The sequence below is a fragment of the Lemur catta genome, chromosome 14, assembly GCF_020740605.2.
Source record: "Lemur catta isolate mLemCat1 chromosome 14, mLemCat1.pri, whole genome shotgun sequence".
Classification (NCBI taxonomy): domain Eukaryota; kingdom Metazoa; phylum Chordata; class Mammalia; order Primates; family Lemuridae; genus Lemur; species Lemur catta.
This window is the reverse complement of record NC_059141.1, coordinates 11999814-12017353: the sequence shown is the minus strand read 5'-3', so window position 1 is coordinate 12017353 and position 17540 is coordinate 11999814. Positions and strand designations below refer to the sequence as shown.

Below are 17540 nucleotides of genomic sequence, written 5' to 3'. Positions count from 1 at the left end.
CCTGCGTTGACTGCACTTCCTCTTAACCAAGGGTGAGGACATGGAGGACCAGGTCAACAGCTGCCCCTGCACTCAGGGTGCAATGGCCTCAGCTCTGCCAGGCTGCGGGAATGTTTGGGAGAATCTAGCAACTGTGAGGCAGGCCTGCAGGTGGTAACAAATGAGGTACACAGCTGGCGCCTACTGCATGGTGGGGCTGCTTTGTTTTACAGGCAAACCAGGTGACCGATCGTCATGCATCTCAGGATGGCAAGTACAAATGCACCGAGAGGGTTCCAGACAGCAGCCACAGCGTCTGAGATGCACCCTCACCCCTCACCACGTCCACCCTGGAAAACTGGACGGACGAGCACATGGACCACCCGCCCTCCCTGGGTGCCGTGAAATGTCTTGAGGACCATGAGCAAGTTCTTCTAGAGCTTCTGTCATTGTGAGGCCCCTCTACATTGGGTGATACACTTCAACATGTTGTCTCACCACACCGATCCTGCCCCCACAATAACTCTCCACAGTAGACATCATCTACATCTTACAAATCATGACACTGAGGCTTAAAGCTGGTAAACAACTTGCCCAAGTTGTCAAAGAATGAAGTCAGGATGCAAACCCAGGTCCGAATCCAAATACACATCTTTTCCACGACAGCACTGTTTCCTCCACAGTACAAAAATATCTCCCTAAGATTCTAACATGCCTCTTCCTCGTTCCCCAGGTTTCAGAGAGAAGGCAGAGGAGGCAAGTTCAATATGGAACATGTCTGAGTAATGGCCAGGATATCTGGGTGGAGCTATCCAGCAGGCAGCTGGACAGATATATTCTAAAGGAGGAATCCTCAAAATTGAGAGTTCAAAGACTTCAGTGAACACATCCATCAACTCCCAGGGACCTCTGAACCCCACACAGAGCCTTCAGGGCTGCAGGTCACAGGGCACCCAGGTGGAAGCAAAGGCCACAGAGCACCAAGATCCCTGGAGGGCTCTGCAGTCAGTCCAGCCACCCAGGGCAGGCACTGGACAGAATAAACCAGGGTCAAGGACGCAGAAGCATTGATGAAAACTTCTGGCCAAGTTCAGGGCCTTCTTCCTAAGCCTCTCTAAAATAAGAAAGATGTAATTTTTTCTATTCAAATAAAAAATGACACCTAGACCAGAAGTAGCTGAGAACCCGTCTTGCATTTAGCTGCTTTTTGTTCTTGACCGAACAATCAGAAAGGCAGCAAGCAGGGTAGCATGCAAGAGGCTAGGCCTTTTGAGTTGGACAAACTAGCCTCAAATTCAGGATCTGCCACCAATGAGCTGTGTAGACTTAGGTAGGTCACTCAATTTCTCTGAGTTCAGGCTTCTTCTTAAGTAAAATGTGAATAATGATTCCCATCCTCACTCCAGGCTAAAACTCGGGGCTTTTATGAGGATTAAATGAAAAAGCCTATGAAAGCATCTCATCCCCTACTGATGGGCACCCAGCATGGATTTCAAAATTAATGTTCTTTCACAACTGCTCTGTGGCACCCACAGCCAGCCCTGACTCTGACCTCGGGGCTGGGACTCGAGTCAGAGGTGTCCCAAAACATGTTCCTGGGGAACCACCACAGCTACATCTTCAAGCCTGAAGAGGGTTTCCACAGAAATCCTGATCCTTGCAGCAGTGCCTATTTTCCTAAGGAGGTGGTACCTTGTCACAGGACGGGTATCCCAGAGCCAAATCCTTAGCAAACGTCCACATGACCAACCAGCCAGCATTCAAAAAAGCAGCTGCCATCAAACCCCAGAGGCAGTCGTTTCCAGCCAATGCCCTTCTATGAGAGGATTCCAGAGGGATCTCAGACCCAGACAGACAGACTGAGATGAATGGGTGGCACTCAAGAATCCTGACCCTCACCTGACCCCATGCACAAGATAGTAGCAGGAAGTTCACTTTCTCCGTGGAGTGACAAAGCCACCAACAGCTGTCGAATGTCAAAAACAAGGCTGCCTGGGTCTAGGTTTCCCCTCCTCTGCCATAAGAGGGGAAAAAAACCACATTTCTGGGTCTCTGCTTCTCTACATTTTGCTTATGAGGAACAAATGTCGGCAAGATATAGGATACACTGCTCTGTTTGCTACCAAAATGCACAGAACATAATTTTATATGAAGCTACACCCGATTAATTGTGATGCATTAAGTATTATGTTCATTGTTTCTGAAACTGGGTAGAAATGAATAATTTATTTCAGACAAAAGAAACTCCTGAATATGAAATGCCTGATCTTTTAAAATTACAATTTGGAAGGCAAAAATGAAAAAATACCCATAGCCAGTGAACCTTACGCTGCTAATAGAAAACGATGCTCCAACTGTTTCTACTTTGTTTGCAAACATTGCATTTTTTAAACATTCTTAAGAACAATCATGAAAAAAACCACTAGGTTTTCGCCATGCTCACATCTGCGCAACACAGGGCTAGCGTATCCAATATTAATTTTCTGTGCTGGCTGGGTAAAGCCCTTTCCTCTCCCACTGTTGTGTGTCGGCTCACCTAGAATCTACACCCCACGTCCCAGCAGCTCAGTCTCTGCTGCCTCCTTCCAGAACTTTCTTTCAAACATCGCTTCTTGTCTCCTTCTCTCCTCTCTCTCCGTGGCGTCTCACTCTGCTTTGTGCTTTCTTGTTCATCACCGTCTCCCCAGCAACTAGCACAATGCCTGGCACACAGTAAGTGCTCAAAGGATGTGAGCTACTGCTGTTTTTAAGAGTAGATAGTCGATGTTTTAGACTTATCACATTGGTAACTGTCACTTCCGGTGTGGATATTGGTGGTTCTTTTGTTTTTCTTTGCTGAGTAGAAGAAATCTACGTGCACTCAAATTATCTACTCTTCCTGTTTCATGCTAATAAACGGGAGAAGGAAGAAGAAGGGGGTTCAAATGCATGTAAGAGGAAGGCACTAGCAGTCACTCACCCACCCACCGTGTGCTGAGCGGTTCAGGAGGCCTAAAACACACGAAATATTCTCTAAGTGTTACCTCAGCAACCCTATGAACTGGATTCTCTCATTATCCGCATTTACAGAGAGAGGACCTAGAACGCTGTAAGTCACTGTTCCCCCATGGTCCCACACCTAGGGAGGGCTGCAACAGGGAATTCAGATCGGGGTGTGCCTAACTCCTAGGCTTTCGCCCTGACTTTTGCTCTTTACCACTGTGCTATTCCACATCCCCTCATCTCCTGGGATCACAGGGGCCTCACCCCCTTGACCTCCCCAGCCCCACCCCAATCTCTGGAATGAAGGGTGGAGCCTGTTCTAGGGAAGTGCTGCCTGGCTCTGGGTGCGTCCTCCCAGGGGTGAACAACACCATGACAACAATGCCACAAATGCACCGGGACCCAAGGAAGGCCACACAGAGAGGGTTCCGGCTTGAAGCCAGGTAAGCGCTGGCTGCAGGCCCACAGCTCCCCTTCCCTCCTCACCCTTCCTCCAGGGCGGGCGTGCCCTGGGTGAGCGGGCATTGCTTTCCATTAAGACAACTTTATTTAGAACCTTTGAGTTTTTTATTCAGACATCCTCTTGCGAAATGTTCTGAATCAAGTTAAGAATTTGGCACAGAAAACAGCCAAGAGACACAGAAGACCGGGGGGCCGGAAGAAGAAAAGAGTAAACAGAAAATAAGTGAAAGAACAAGGCCGCAGGTCGCGTCCTCCCCACAGGCACTACCAGACAGGGCTCCAGGGGTCCAGGAAAGGCCGGGCAGCGCCATCCCTCCCGGCAGGAGGACAGTGCTGGCCTGGGGAGCCAACCCCCCACATCTGAGCCACCGTCCCCAAGTGGGAGAGCAGAAGCCCACCCTGAGCCCAGGAGCGAGGACAGCGCTGGGGTTGGGGCCCCACAGAAGGCAGGTGGGCTGCCGTTCCTCTTGCGGGTCCAGAACGTCCGCATCCCACTGCCCGCCAGGGGAGGCCGCCTTTCACCAGCCACGTCACTCCGTGTCCACGGGGCCCACTGAACAGCCGTCAGAGACTGATTTTCTCCTACACGAGCCAAAATGCTTCCTAGCATCCAAGGCCCTTCATGGCCTGGTCCCAGACGACTCGGCTTCCTGCATTTATCCCCGCTGGCCCCTGTCTGCTCTGCTGTCATTCTGCTCAAGGGCCCTCACCACCTTCCCAGGACCACCCTCCCTGACTCCTGCGCCTCTGCCCGCCCCGCCCTCGGCACCCAGCTGCCGGCTCTGTGCACCCTTCTCCCCAAGAGAAGGTAAGTCTGGAAGGGAGGGGCTCGAACTTGACCCACACCTGCTCTGTCTCCACCAGGAGCTGAGGCTCACAGTACAGTGCTCCTGGACTCATCGTTTGCTTCTCCAGAAAGTACCTTCTACGATGAGGGGTTGCTCACTCACAGCAGACCTTATGTCCTTCACTAGTCTAGAAGCATCCAGAGCCCCTGTGTGTGCTTTTATGACACAAAAGTATATTAAGTTGAACTATCTGCAGTTTCTGCTATTCTACCATGTTGACCCACTAAAATGGCAATTTCATATGATTCAGTCTAAAAATGCCAGCAATGCTGAGGTAAATTAGCCGTCCCCTTCCCCAGTTCTATTCCTACAAAGGCCGAGCCCCTGGGTGTGGCAAACCTGCCTCCCTGCTTAGCTCCTCCTCCACCACTTCTCAAACCTGCAGCCCCAACCACATTAGCACCTCACTCCCGGTGCTGCTGCCTCTGCCAGGAATGCTCTGCTTCCCAAACTCCTATCCATTCCACAAAACCCAGCTCAAAAGTCCCCTTCAGCAAGCATTCTCTGACCCACAATTCCATCCAGTCAGTTAATCCCTCCTTAGGGCCACATCTGAGCTTTGGACAGTTCCCTTCACTCATCATAATTTATTTTGTTTATCCCTAAAACAAAAAAAAAAGGGAATTTTTAGAAGGCAATTCCTATTTACCTCTGAATCACCTAGGCCTCCCACTTTGCTCACAGTAAGTTCTCAGTAAATATCTGATGAAATAATTTGACAAGAATGAAATTCTACTACATTGAAAAACTGAAAACTGATAGAGGTCACAGAAACTGACCAATTCTTCATTCTAAAATAGATAAATATATGTATTATGTTAATAGATATAAAATATACACAATATGTAATGTTATATATGTTACATATGTTAATATATCATATCCTTAGTAAAAAAAAGTCTAATCATCCTTATGCAGTTTGTGCACTGAACTTTCGTGGGATATTCTTCCTGTTATTACATGCACATGGATGCTACGGCGTGCATTCTGGAGCCAGACTTTCTGGGTGAGAATGCTGGCTCTGCCACTTCTTAGCTGTGTGTCCCCAGAGAAGTTTCTTACCTGGGCCTCAGTTTTCCTATCCACCAAGTGGGGCTCAGAGCACCTCTACTAAACAAGGATTAAATAAGCTATTACATGCCAAATAACTAGCTCATTCCCTCTCACAGATGTTGTAGTTATGATTTTTTCCTTCGCTTTAGGTATCCTAGAGAGGAAAATCATTTCCAGTTGGGAGTATGTTTCGAGTTTCAGCCTGGTCCACTCCTTTTCCCATTCAAATGCCACTTGCCATTCTCAAGCTTGGGAGAATATCGCAGCTCCACTGAGGACTCTCTAGAATTCAGGGATCTCCTGGTATCTTCTTCATCAAGAGTTTATTCAAAACTCGTAGTAGAAGGGATCAATGAAACATTTCATAAACATGGGCTTTAAGAAACCTGCTGGCCTATTCCAACAATGAATGCAATCAATACTCATTTTCATACATTATTAACTGTACGCAAAACGATAATGTGCAAAGGGCAACAGAAATAACAGTCGGCGCGGTGCTGCCTAGACAATTCGCAGGGCCGCAGAGGAGAGCGGTGCCAGCATGGTGGAAGACAAATGAATAGCATCTTAGGTCACCTTAAAGTGGGACTAAACTATGTATTCCTTTCTTTACCACTGTGTAATGCTATTTATATGACAACATGACAAAAAATGGCCCTAGGCATTCTGCTCTACTTTAGAAGCCTTCCATCTCACACTGAAATGAAAACAGATACAATCCAGAAATTGCTTCTTTGGTTAATATTTCTGCAGTTCCACAGGAACAGTTTTAATAGCATGCGTGTTCTGGATTTCAGTTGTCAATTAAGAACCCATCAGAATGCAGGGCAAAATATTAAAATAATAGGAACTGGTTTATATTCCAACTGGAAAAGCCCTTTGCCAAACCGTGTTTTAAGGTGGAAGACCGAGGAGGAGAAGCTGGGAATTAAGGAGCGAGAAAGGGACTAGATATTGCCTTCTGAAAACAGGATCCAAGTCTATGCTTAAAATTTCATCATGTTAACAGTAGAAAGAGCATGGGTTTTGGAGTCACAGGAGCAAGATGTGAGTCTGAGCTGTTGCATGTATCAGCTGTGTGGCCCTGAGAAAGTTACTCGACCTCTCTGAGCCCAAGTTTCCTGCTCAGAAATCAGAGCGCACAATACCCATCTTTTTTTGCATGATGAGGGACCAAAAGGTAGTATAGACCCTGAACAGGTGACAGACTCACAGCAGGGGCTTCCCCAGAGGGATTCCCCTCCCCACACTCACCTCCTCTTTAAAGAGACTGTAGGCTTGGAGAATACAGTTCTGGAATGGGCAGAGTTCCAAAGGGAACTGTGGTTTGACCAAATGATTAAAAGTCTGTCATATGCTAATGCTCGGACAGGGCGGACCTTGGGCCAATTTAGTAGGAGTAAATTGCAATTGATTTTCGAAGAAATTGCTTGTTCTCTTGCCTTTCCTCAGCTGTGTCACACTCTCTCACACACAGCTGCCTTTGTCACAGCCAGGACCAACTGAAACACGTGTCAAGGAAGATCTTTTTGAGGCAAGACATTTGATACTATCCACACTTACACACAGTATAAATACACGCACAAGAGCCAGCAGATACAGAAATACCTCTACATCTGTGCATGTGTGTATACGTGTTTATGTAGACGCTTTAGAGGTTCGTATTTAGAAAGAATGCTGCCACCACAGCCGTATCCTTCTGTATGTTCTGCAAATCCCACTGTGGCTGGAGAGCTATCTTGAGTCATTGTTATTTTTACAACACCCTACTATTGGAAGAAAGATCACAGAAGAACACACCCCTAAAATCTTCTCTCTATGCACCCAGCACCCCTGTCTATGTAAATCCTGGATTTGAAAAGAAAATGGTTAAAAGATCACAGAAGATAAAAAATCATAATAATAAAGGTTAACAATGGCTGCTTTCACCCTTAACTTCTGATGCGGTGATAGCCTCTCTTAGAACATTAATTAGAATGGAAAGGAAGATGAAAGAAATGCCCAGGGGACATAATAAATGAGCCCCTTATGCAAATTACCCATTCATTTTCATCACTGACCCAGCTAGTTGAGTCTCTAAATTACGGGAAATGGTTAGCTTCTTTAACAAAAAAATTCCAGATGAAAGATTAATTTTTTTTTAAATCTAAGGGCTGGGAGGGCTTAAAGCAACAAATAATTTCTCATTTTTCCTTGCAGACAACCCTGAAGGGGGCCAAAAAAAAAAAAAATGAAAATGAACGTTCCAGCCACTAGTTCCTGTCACCAGAGACCTATTAATTAACCCTTGCTCCAAAACAATGGACGAGTATTTCCTCAACTAAAGTCAATGGCTGTGGCTGTCTCCCCAGCTGCCAGAGAAACAAAAGAAACCAAGCGTGGAATCCTAAAGGTGCACGGAGCAGGTGAAGGACGACTGCACTGAGGGGGAAATGGCCAGGACGGGCAGAGTTTCAAATATCAATTTAGAAACAAACACACGCCTAATTTTACTCGTCATCACTGTCCCAGACAATTTATGGCCTATTGTCCCATAAATTTATGAAACTCTCAGTTTTCTTATCAGTAAAATAAGGGGACTGGACTAGAATGACCTCCAAAAGTCCTACTGCATCTACAATCCAGCGATTTTATTTATCCCTTTGTAAAACAAACACAGCACTTGCGATCGTTTCATTCATTTAAATATAACCGTATGGCACTGTATCTGCTGCACTCACTCTTAGCTTCATTTTCTCTTTATTACTCTCACTTCCCCCCTTTCCCTATGTTCGCCATTTATTTTTTTATCTTCTTCCATGTATGCAAATAAGATGCCTTAAATACATCCTAGTTCAAAGTAAGGTACACATTGAATAAATCATGCTTTATGAATGTTATTAATGTGAAAGATATATATGCCAAGATCACAAGTTTCCTTGGCATGAAGAAAATGCTAGAAAGAAAATCAGTAAGTCCTAGAATAATACAAGATTCACTATACAGACCCTTCAAGAAGGAAGGAAAATATATTAAAGATTATCCCAGTTGACTGCCGTCATATAAAAGGAGTAGATGACTCTCAGGAAGGGCAGACACTAGCCCAAGGTCACCCAGTTAGTTAGGGGTAAAGGAAGCCAGAAGCAGAACACAGGTCTCCTGCCCCCTAGATCAGTACTCTTTTGACCAAACAGGCCCTGATTCGATGCCTTCTCTTGGGAATTTGCTAATGTGTCCCAAAGGGAAAAAAAAGGACACCCTTTGGAAAGAACAAGCTTCGACAGCAGAAAAATTAAGAGATGGCAAAAAGAAATACTTCGGAGGACTAGGGAGAAGGAATGAGGACAGACATATTGGCTATAAATAATTTGTACCTTGTAACAATCTTCAGTTCATGCAATTACCTGTCACTCACTGATGTTTTATCTCCCTTCTTCTGGTAACAGGACCTACAGTAACTCCATGCAAAATATTTAACTGTCTGTACCTTCACAGTCTTCACTGGAACATTCTGGCCTTTGCCATAAGTACTTAGATGCCAGAATGTCCTACTGCTTTATTCATGAACCTTCTTGAGGTTGACATTTAATCTAATTAATCAAATCTTGCCTTTAGGAAGTGGTCAGTGAGATCAAGAGACACAGGTTCTCCGGGTTATCACGCAGGCAGTGAGAGTCTGTGTTAACTATGACATCATTTTTGAGAAAAAAAAAATCTGTATATTTGCATGTATGTATGTTTATACACATACAGAGTCATATATAGGAAAATCAGAAAAGACTCACAGTAACATGTTTACAGTGGTTATCTTGGGGATTCTGGGTAATTGAAATTTCTTTTCCTTTTTTACCTGTTTGTAAATTTCATACTGTTCTGTAAGAAAAATGGATTGCTGAGGGGCAGGAGAGGGAGAATAAAAACCAAAAGTAGTGGTCTGTGAAAGTGAAATGTAAGCGTACTTAGCAGGGCCTTTGGAGACGGAAGCGTCTCCCAGGTTTAAGGCATGCCCTTCTCAGGGAGCAGTAATTCTTGCTGCGATGAGGGGCGCTGGAAAGAAGATTTATGGGGAGCGGGTGGAGGAACGGAAATCAGCCAGCTGAGAAGGGAAGGCTGATCACTAGAATCCTTAAGCACAGGAAGAGCTCCCACCCCGGGTGATCACCAGCTGCAACAAACTCACCCCCAACCTCACAGCACAAGGACAGAGCCCCAGAGGACCTGGAGGGACTCAGAGCAGGAACAAGGAAGACCTTCCCGTAGGGTAGTTAAGCCTCCAGCTGGGTTATTAAGAGACAGGGCTTTCCTATAGGCCCTTTTAGGTTGAGGATAGATGTTTCATTGCTTGTCCAAGGTAGTTTATAAGCCGCCGTCCTGAAGGCTCAGGTGTGCTACCCTTTTCAACTCACAGAATCATGGTTCTGTGATCAGGGAATATAGGGTCTGTGGAAAAGATTCCCAGTCTTGGAGTCAGGAGAAAGCCAACAGCTGGCATGGCTTTGGCACAGCATTAAAAATGACTGAGATGTATTGAAGATAGAGTGTGTTTCGGGCACTCTACTAGGTATTTGATATACAGCATCTTTAATCCACAGGAACCTAGAAAGTGGTCATTATCATTGTCCCATTTCACATTCAAGAAGCTGAGGCACAGTGAGCTCAAAACAAAATGAGTGGCAGAGCTGGGCTTCATTCACCCATGCAGGTGGGACTCCAGAGCATGTGTTCTTTCTCCAGCACCTACACGTGTGAAGATGTGGAGGTAGGAAACTGCCCAGAGCCCTGGCAGAACAGCAGCTGGTCAACCCGCCTTGTCTAGGACACGGTGGGGCGGCCGGGGCGAGACAGAAAGTGGATTAGTGAAAGAGTCTGAGAAGGAAGACTGAAGCCAGGTCATTCTTGTAAGTCACCAAAGTGCTAAGATAAGATCTGGCAATGAGAAGCCCAGGTTGGACTGGGAGAAACTACACACAGGGAGGTCACAAAGGCCCATGCAAAGATAAGATGGGGACACTCAGGGAATGGAGAGGGGAGCAATTCAAATGACCACAGGTCAGCTCAGCAGGACGTGCTGATGGGTCCAGCTGAAGGAGTGAGGATGGGCGAAGGGATGGAAGTGACTCCACAGTTTACAGCGTAGATCACCAGGCAGATGACAATGCCATTGTACAAGACAGGAGACCCAGGAAGAGAGGGCAGAAGGACAAAAGGGGGAGAGAGCCCAATTTGGACATGCTGAGTTTGAGGTAACTGAGATACAGCCAGATGGAGTTGTCCAGAACTCAGCTGGACCTGCTGGTTTCGAGCCCAGCAGAGGCTGGAGTAGGAGGGAAGGCTCTGAGTCATCGGTATAAGTGGTGGCTGAGGTCCCAGGAAGGGAGGAGGTTTGTCCAGAGAGTATGCACACAGAAAGAGGCCAACACTGGCCTCCCCTACAGCAGTGCCATGTCCTGGCAAAGATCCCCAAGGCTCCGCTCAAGCAGCGTGACCCTGGCCAAATCAGTTCCACTCTCTGAGCTTCAAGTCTGTAAAACAGAGCAAGGACCCTTCTTCCCTGACACTCCACCACCCCTGGTTGATGGGACACCTGCTCAGGACCAGAAAGGATGCTTGGTGCTCAGCAGACACACGGCATAACCCGGACTTTCCAGTGGGAAAGACAGACATAAATAAGTCCTCTGGGTTCCCTGTGATTAATAGCGAACATAAAGGCAAGAGCGCAGCGCACCGTGAGTGAGTCCTGAGTGGAAGTGCCTGTCTGGGGGAATTCCAGCAAGCCCCTCAGAGATGAAATTTGACCTTGGTCTTGTAGAACTAACAGAGGATTTCCAAGCAAAGGCAAGGCCATGTGCAAAAAGGCACAGGAAAGTGAATGCATGTGAAATACCTGGGGAGTGGTGTGGCTCAGTGGGCATGAGTGGAGGGGTAGGGTTGTGTAGGGCCCCACTTGCCTGCTACGGAGTTTACCACACGCCAGTGTAAGTAACGGGGAACTGACAGGGATGCTCAGAGGACACCACAATTAAAGAACTGGGTGGAAAGGAAAGGACCAACACACCCTAACAGCTGCTATTTACAAGCCTTTCTCTCTCATCATGACTTGACAAGAAAGCACATGGTGTTATAAGGCTCATCTCCAACATGCAACATTTTTTTTTTTTTAGGGACAGGGTCTCACTGTGTTGTCCAGGCTGGAGTGCAGTGGCTATTCACAGGCACAATCATAGAGCACTACAGCCTCAAACTCATGGCTCAAGCGATCCTCCTGCTTCAGCCTCCTGAGGAGCTGGGACTACAGGCTTGCACCACCACACTGGGCTCATGCAGAATTTTTAGTAACACGTATTTTTAAAGTAATGACATTAATATAATAGTAGATTAAAACAGAAACACTAATAAACATGCCTAATTATTCACAGCACCATTCAGAAAAAGGGGCCAGACTCAAAACAGAGTCGAGGCACGTCTCATCCTGGAGCAAACCATTTCCAGTCACATGGGAACCAATCTCAAGATCCTAAGTCCTGCTGGGAAGGTCCGAGCCACTTCTAGGACTTGGAAGGGAAATGACAACAGAGTCAGAGGCTGGGACTTGGTCTTGTATGCAGTACCATCAACTTTGATTCTATTCGAGGAAGGCGGGGCATCCCTTGACTCTTCTGACAAAATCCCATCTCCCAATCAATGGTTTTAAACCTTGGAGCCCTGCTTTTCTCTGGCTGCCGAAGAGGTGCTTATATCCTCCCTCTGATCCTCCATCCTCAGGCTTTTCTTGGCACCAACTTTACTTTCAAAATTTCTCCCTGCTTTGCTCTCCCCCTCCAGAGACTCATGAAAAAAAAAAAAACAAAAAGCCAACAGGCTCATCACCATTTCAAATCACTATTTACTTCTTGCTGTTTCTTGAACTGTTGGGAGGGAGAAAAGGAGAGGCGGAACAGAGGTTAAAGAGCAAGGAGCTGTGGCTGGAGCTGCAGATGTTAAACTCTACTTCGCTGCTTCTGGCCTCTGAGCCTCTGGGCACCCACAGGGCTCTGCCCTCTTGGCTCCCAGGACACTCTCCCAGGCTCCCTCCTCCGCTCTGGCATCCTCAGCACTGGCTCACTTTTTCCTTTGGGTACTCCTGCTCACTGCCTAACTCTTCATGCTCCAGACCCCTTAAAACCACACTGGCATCAACCCACAGGAAACACACCCCTTCAAGCCCTTAAAAATGCCTTCGGGGCCAAATGCATCTTCTCCTGTCAAGTTTCCAGGCAGGAGGTCCTCCAACCTCCCGCCGCAATTCTCGCGTGGGCAGGCCACTCGATTTCCCCTCCAATGTTCAGGCTTCAGAACAGAGATGACAGTTTTTAGACTCTACCTTATTTTTGTTCCTGTCCTTATTCCCACCAAGCCACAGATAATACCTCACCATGGCCTTTTATCTGGTTAGCACGGGAACAACGGCAAGGCGGGCTGCGGGTCTGAGGAATCCAAAGAAAACGGAAACGCAAGAAGGTCAAACGTGTCTTGCTCCGTGTGAGGATTCAGCTCACATTTACTGTACGTGGATAAACATACTCTTCACGTTGAGCAGAGAAATCCAAATATGGAAACTCTGATTGCTACCATATCTGCAAAAAGCAGAGACCTTGTTGTCCTAGTTTCCTCAGAGAGATTTTTCAAGGCAGAAGATGTTCTAGAAACTCAGATTCAAACCATAAAATAAGCAACATTTATCATCCTGCTCCTCCGTCCTTCTCCATCCTACAAAGGCCAAACTGGATAATATGCATTATTCAACAACTTAAAACCTCTCAAGACTCCATTTGGCTTTACTATCCCACTTAAGGAACACAGTCACTGTCAGAGGTCAAAGCTCATTAGTGCTGGAGCCTAAAGTCAATGCCCTGGAGAAATAAAATGGAGCTCTAGACAAAGCCTTCCGGGCTCTGGTAAATTCATTATGACTTCTGGGTTCTCAGCAGGACAGGTCTCACAAACTCCGAATCATATTTGCTATGAGAAGAAACCTGGCTGAGAGAGGGAGCCAGTGAATGAATGAGTGAAACCTGGTCCATGAAGAAGAATTCCTGACACTCATAAAAGAAATTCGGACAAACCAGTGGTGTCCGAGAAGGATCACACCATTTTAAATGTGGAAATAATTGCAAGGATTGAAAAGTGATGCAAAGGCACAGTGGGAGATTGTGGAGGGGACCTCCATCTCCCCTCAGATCTGTGGGCTGTCACGACCAGAGAGTATTTACTGTCATTATGAGAAAAGAATGACCAAGAGAGGGGAATTGAGTCTGTTAAAAACTCCATTGCTCATAGCAATTCTGAAATTAAAACACAAATGGCCCACCCTTCTTCTTTGCCTGCTTCCTCACTTCTCTTTGTCCTTGGGGAGTGGAAGTGTCCCTGTGGGTGTCCATGGGAATCAATACAAAGACTGAGGAGTCCATGGGGCTGGCAGGGGGCAAGAGACACTACCCCTCAAAAGCAGGAGGAAGGTCAGCTTGGCCTCTGCTACCCTGTCGGCCACACACTATCCCAGTTCCATCTCTCTTCCACTGCCTGAGTCACTGTCCTAGCTGAACCCAGGGCACAGAGAGTATCAGGAGGAATTTGGACTGGAAATTATTGCCATTATTCAGGATGACATATGAGTTCTTCTAATACTAAACCTGTACCCTTATATTTTATTCCAAAACAGACACACACACACACACACACACACACACACACACACACACACACACACACTTTTCCTCTGAACGAAAAGACAGGATAATGTAGAGGAGTGCTTCTCAAGCTTCCTGTGCATATGAAGCATCCAGCCTAGGGATCTTGTTAAATGCATATTCTGATTCAGTAGTAAAATGAGATTCTGCACTTCTTCCAAATTCCCAGGCTATGTCGATGCTGCTGGTCTAAGAATCACACTCCAAGTAGCAAGGAATAGATGTTGCAAAAGCTTGGAATAAAACAAATCTGGGTTTAAATTCTTGTTCTACCACTTAGGAGTTTTGTGATCTTGGGCTGGTTTCCTAACTTCACTGTGCCTCAATCTACTCATCTCTAAAATGGAAATAATAATACCTAAGAAGCACTTGATGACGATGATTATTTAAGTTAATAATATGAAGCTCTTACAGTTCTAGGCACATAATAAGAGCTTAGTAAATGTCAGTTGCTGGCTATCTCTAAGATTCATGAGGGCAGAGATGGTAACTGGTTCATTGCCAAAACCACAATAGCTAGAACATAGTAGGTGCTCAGTGGATGTTTGGCGAATGAATGAATGTATGTATAACACACTCACATGAGCCAGGCACAGTGGCTCATGCCTGTAATCCTAGCACCTTGGGAGGCCAAGGCGGGAGGATCCCAGGAGGCCAAGAGTTTGAAACCAGCCTGGGCAATAGGGAGACCCCAGCTTTACAAAAAAAATTTAAGAAATTAGCTGGGCGTAGTGGCATGCACCTGTAGTTCCAGCTACTAGGGAGGCTGAGGCAGGAGGATCACTTAAGCCCAGGAGTTGAAGGCTGCCGTGAGCTATGATGATGCCACTGCACTCCAGCCTGGGCAACAGAGCAAGACTCTATCTCAAAAAAAAAAAAAAAAATACACCCACACTTAATAATCAGTATTTGTATACTCCTGTGGTTCGGTGATATTTCTGCAGGAAAATATAAAACATGTATAACACCAGAACACTCTCACCAGTAACAAACCATCATCTCATAGAATCAAATTCAACATTAACCCTCATGTTTAATCACCAAGAAACATATAATTTATTATATACTTAAGAAAATGTCTTAACTGTAAATAAATAAAGACAACATCAGCCTGGAATCTGTATGTCATTAAGAGAAATTATTGCCTTACTCATTATTTATGGGCTATCTGAATGCAGATGTTATGAAAAACTTAATTCTAAAATTAAGTTCATTTCCAAACCACAAGTAGAACAGCAAAGAAAGACAAAACAAACCACGGGGGAGTGAGACTACATTTTAAAGGGCCATTGGGGCAGGAGTACATTCTCTTATAAACACACACACTTGATCAGGAAAAAATAGAAACAGAAGAATTGTTAACAAATGGTAGAACTTAATCTTTTAAATCAAAGGCAGACAAGTGAGTTCATCCAAAAATTTTCAACAATCTAAGATTATCTTCAGGCATCTTGTAAAGTAAATGGCATCATATGAGCAGGTCCCATTTCCAGGGAGGCACCATGCAAGGTATGCAGCAAGAAGAGAATACGATTGCCACCTACAGACAGAAGTGGCACTCCCTTTGCAAGCGCTGGCCAATCATATTTCAATGTGAAAAAAAAAATTCAACCAACTCACCTCCCTCCAACCTCTTCCAAATCACCATACCACATTATTTCATTTAGAATTACTTTCAAGTCATACAATCATCTCTAGGCATTCTGCCTCTTCATTATCATCATCCTATTTCTAATTTCCCAGAAACACTGTGCCATTCAACTATCTACTTATACACTACTTGAGAGCCAAAGAGAATGCAAGCCAACAAATTCAAGCAGACAAAGGCATCAGAGTGGAAGTATAAATCTGCTTACCTGAAATGAATGGGACCACCCGGAATATATCTGATAATCTGCTGTTAACTGGTTCATATGGGGAATCCTCCAGCAGATCATTTCCTAAAAACAACAGAAAGATTGGACTCATCTGAAAAACAGATATATTTCAAGCAGTTTTTCGCTGCTGAATCCGAATTCTAATTATGTTATGATTGTGTAACAAAATGATGCTGCAACTTTCAAAGATTGCAAATGCATCTATTTGGCTATGGTTATGACTCTTCATTCCCTCTGCCTTTGTTGTCCTTGTTCTCCCCAGAGTGCCATGAAAACACTGGAGAACAACCCAGCCTGATCTTGCCAGAAAACTCTCCCACTCTTTGCAAAGGAATGAAATTAGAGAGGAAAGAGCCGGTGACGTCACAAGCCCTGCTTGCCTCAAGGAGCCAATGGAAGAAAGGTGACCCAGAAGAGGCCCACATCTCTGTTTGCTCCCAAGACATGGCATTCGCTGGGAAAGCAGGTACCCTGGCTGTTAAACAGTCCACCTCTGAAATAGGTTTTCATTAACAGATTATGGGAGAAGTGGTAGCTGACAGGTCAAATTTGTATATTACAAATCCTCGGTGGAAAATGACTGCACAGGATGTTTGCGTTAGATTTACAAACACATGAGAACCAAAAAATTCCCTTTGGAATGGATGGTTGTGACAAGTGTATCTCTCTCTCCCTGAGCTACATCTGTGTTAACCAAGGTTGAACCACACCAGCTGGTTCAAGACTCAGCTAATCTAAGATGACAAATGGTTTTTCACACATCTGCCTTTGATCAGGTTTGAGGGGGATAAAGATAGAATGGATTCTACTGGGCCTTTTATAATTCTTTATCTTATGTCAGAATAGGTTAAAGGGAAGAAGAAAAAGGGGAAACTCCAGGCAAGGTGCAGGGCAAGCCTTCGTATTATTACGTGAAGCCTGCTAAAGCCTCAGGCTGGCTCTCCTTGGAGAGAAGTTGTGGGTTCCTTGGGTGGCCTTTATTGAGTTCCTCCTCCTCCTCCGATGCTCCGACCAGGTTTCAGAGAGGTCAGCGGGGTCCCCAGGGGGGTCCCCCACCCCCTCATGGGTTTTCCAACAATCAGGCCCAACAATGCTGCTCGGCCCCAGCAAACACCAGCTGCCGCTATCCCAGGGGGCCAATGAAAGGTCCTCGTTCCGCAGCTGAGGAGAAGCTAGCGGAGGATGAGATCAGCTGGCGGGGATTGAGGGGCCCGCCTGCCTTCGGGAGAGACCGTGGTTGTGCGGGGAGGGGGGGGGGGGTTCGGTCCGCGCGTACCCTGCAGGCTCTGGTACATGCTCCAGTAAATGCGCAGGCAGTTCTTCTCCTTCTTCATACCCCGCTTGCAGCGGCAGTTGTAGAGCGACTTCTGCTTCAGGGCCTCCATGGCGCTGCGGCACTCATCCTTGGCCTCCAGGCCGGATGCCAGGCTGAAGTTGGTCTCCTTGCCCGCCACGCACTGCCTCAGCGTGCGGTACTTGGTGCTGCAGCTCTGCTCCTTCAGGCACTGGTCGCTGGCTTTCACGCAGTCCAGGCGGTCCCCGCCGCTCACCTCGGCCGACAGGAGCAAGTCTGCGGGGTGGAGGGGAGGGAGCCTGAGTGCGGCCGGGCAGGGACCCCGACGCCCTTGCCCCGG

General features: G+C 46.3%; 1 protein-coding gene across 3 annotated transcripts in view; it reads right to left on the bottom strand.

Annotated features, from left to right (window-relative positions):
* The window catches only part of GFRA1 (GDNF family receptor alpha 1), a 202851-nt gene that overhangs the window by 184248 nt on the left and 1063 nt on the right, over window positions 1-17540 (bottom strand). For all 3 annotated transcript variants that reach the window (XM_045568235.1, XM_045568236.1, XM_045568237.1), the window contains exons 2-3: window positions 17183-17476; window positions 15886-15969 (exon numbers count right to left, since the gene is read on the bottom strand). In XM_045568235.1, the coding sequence (XP_045424191.1) occupies window positions 15886-15969; window positions 17183-17476 (378 nt within the window). The remainder of the gene's footprint in view (window positions 1-15885; window positions 15970-17182; window positions 17477-17540) is intronic.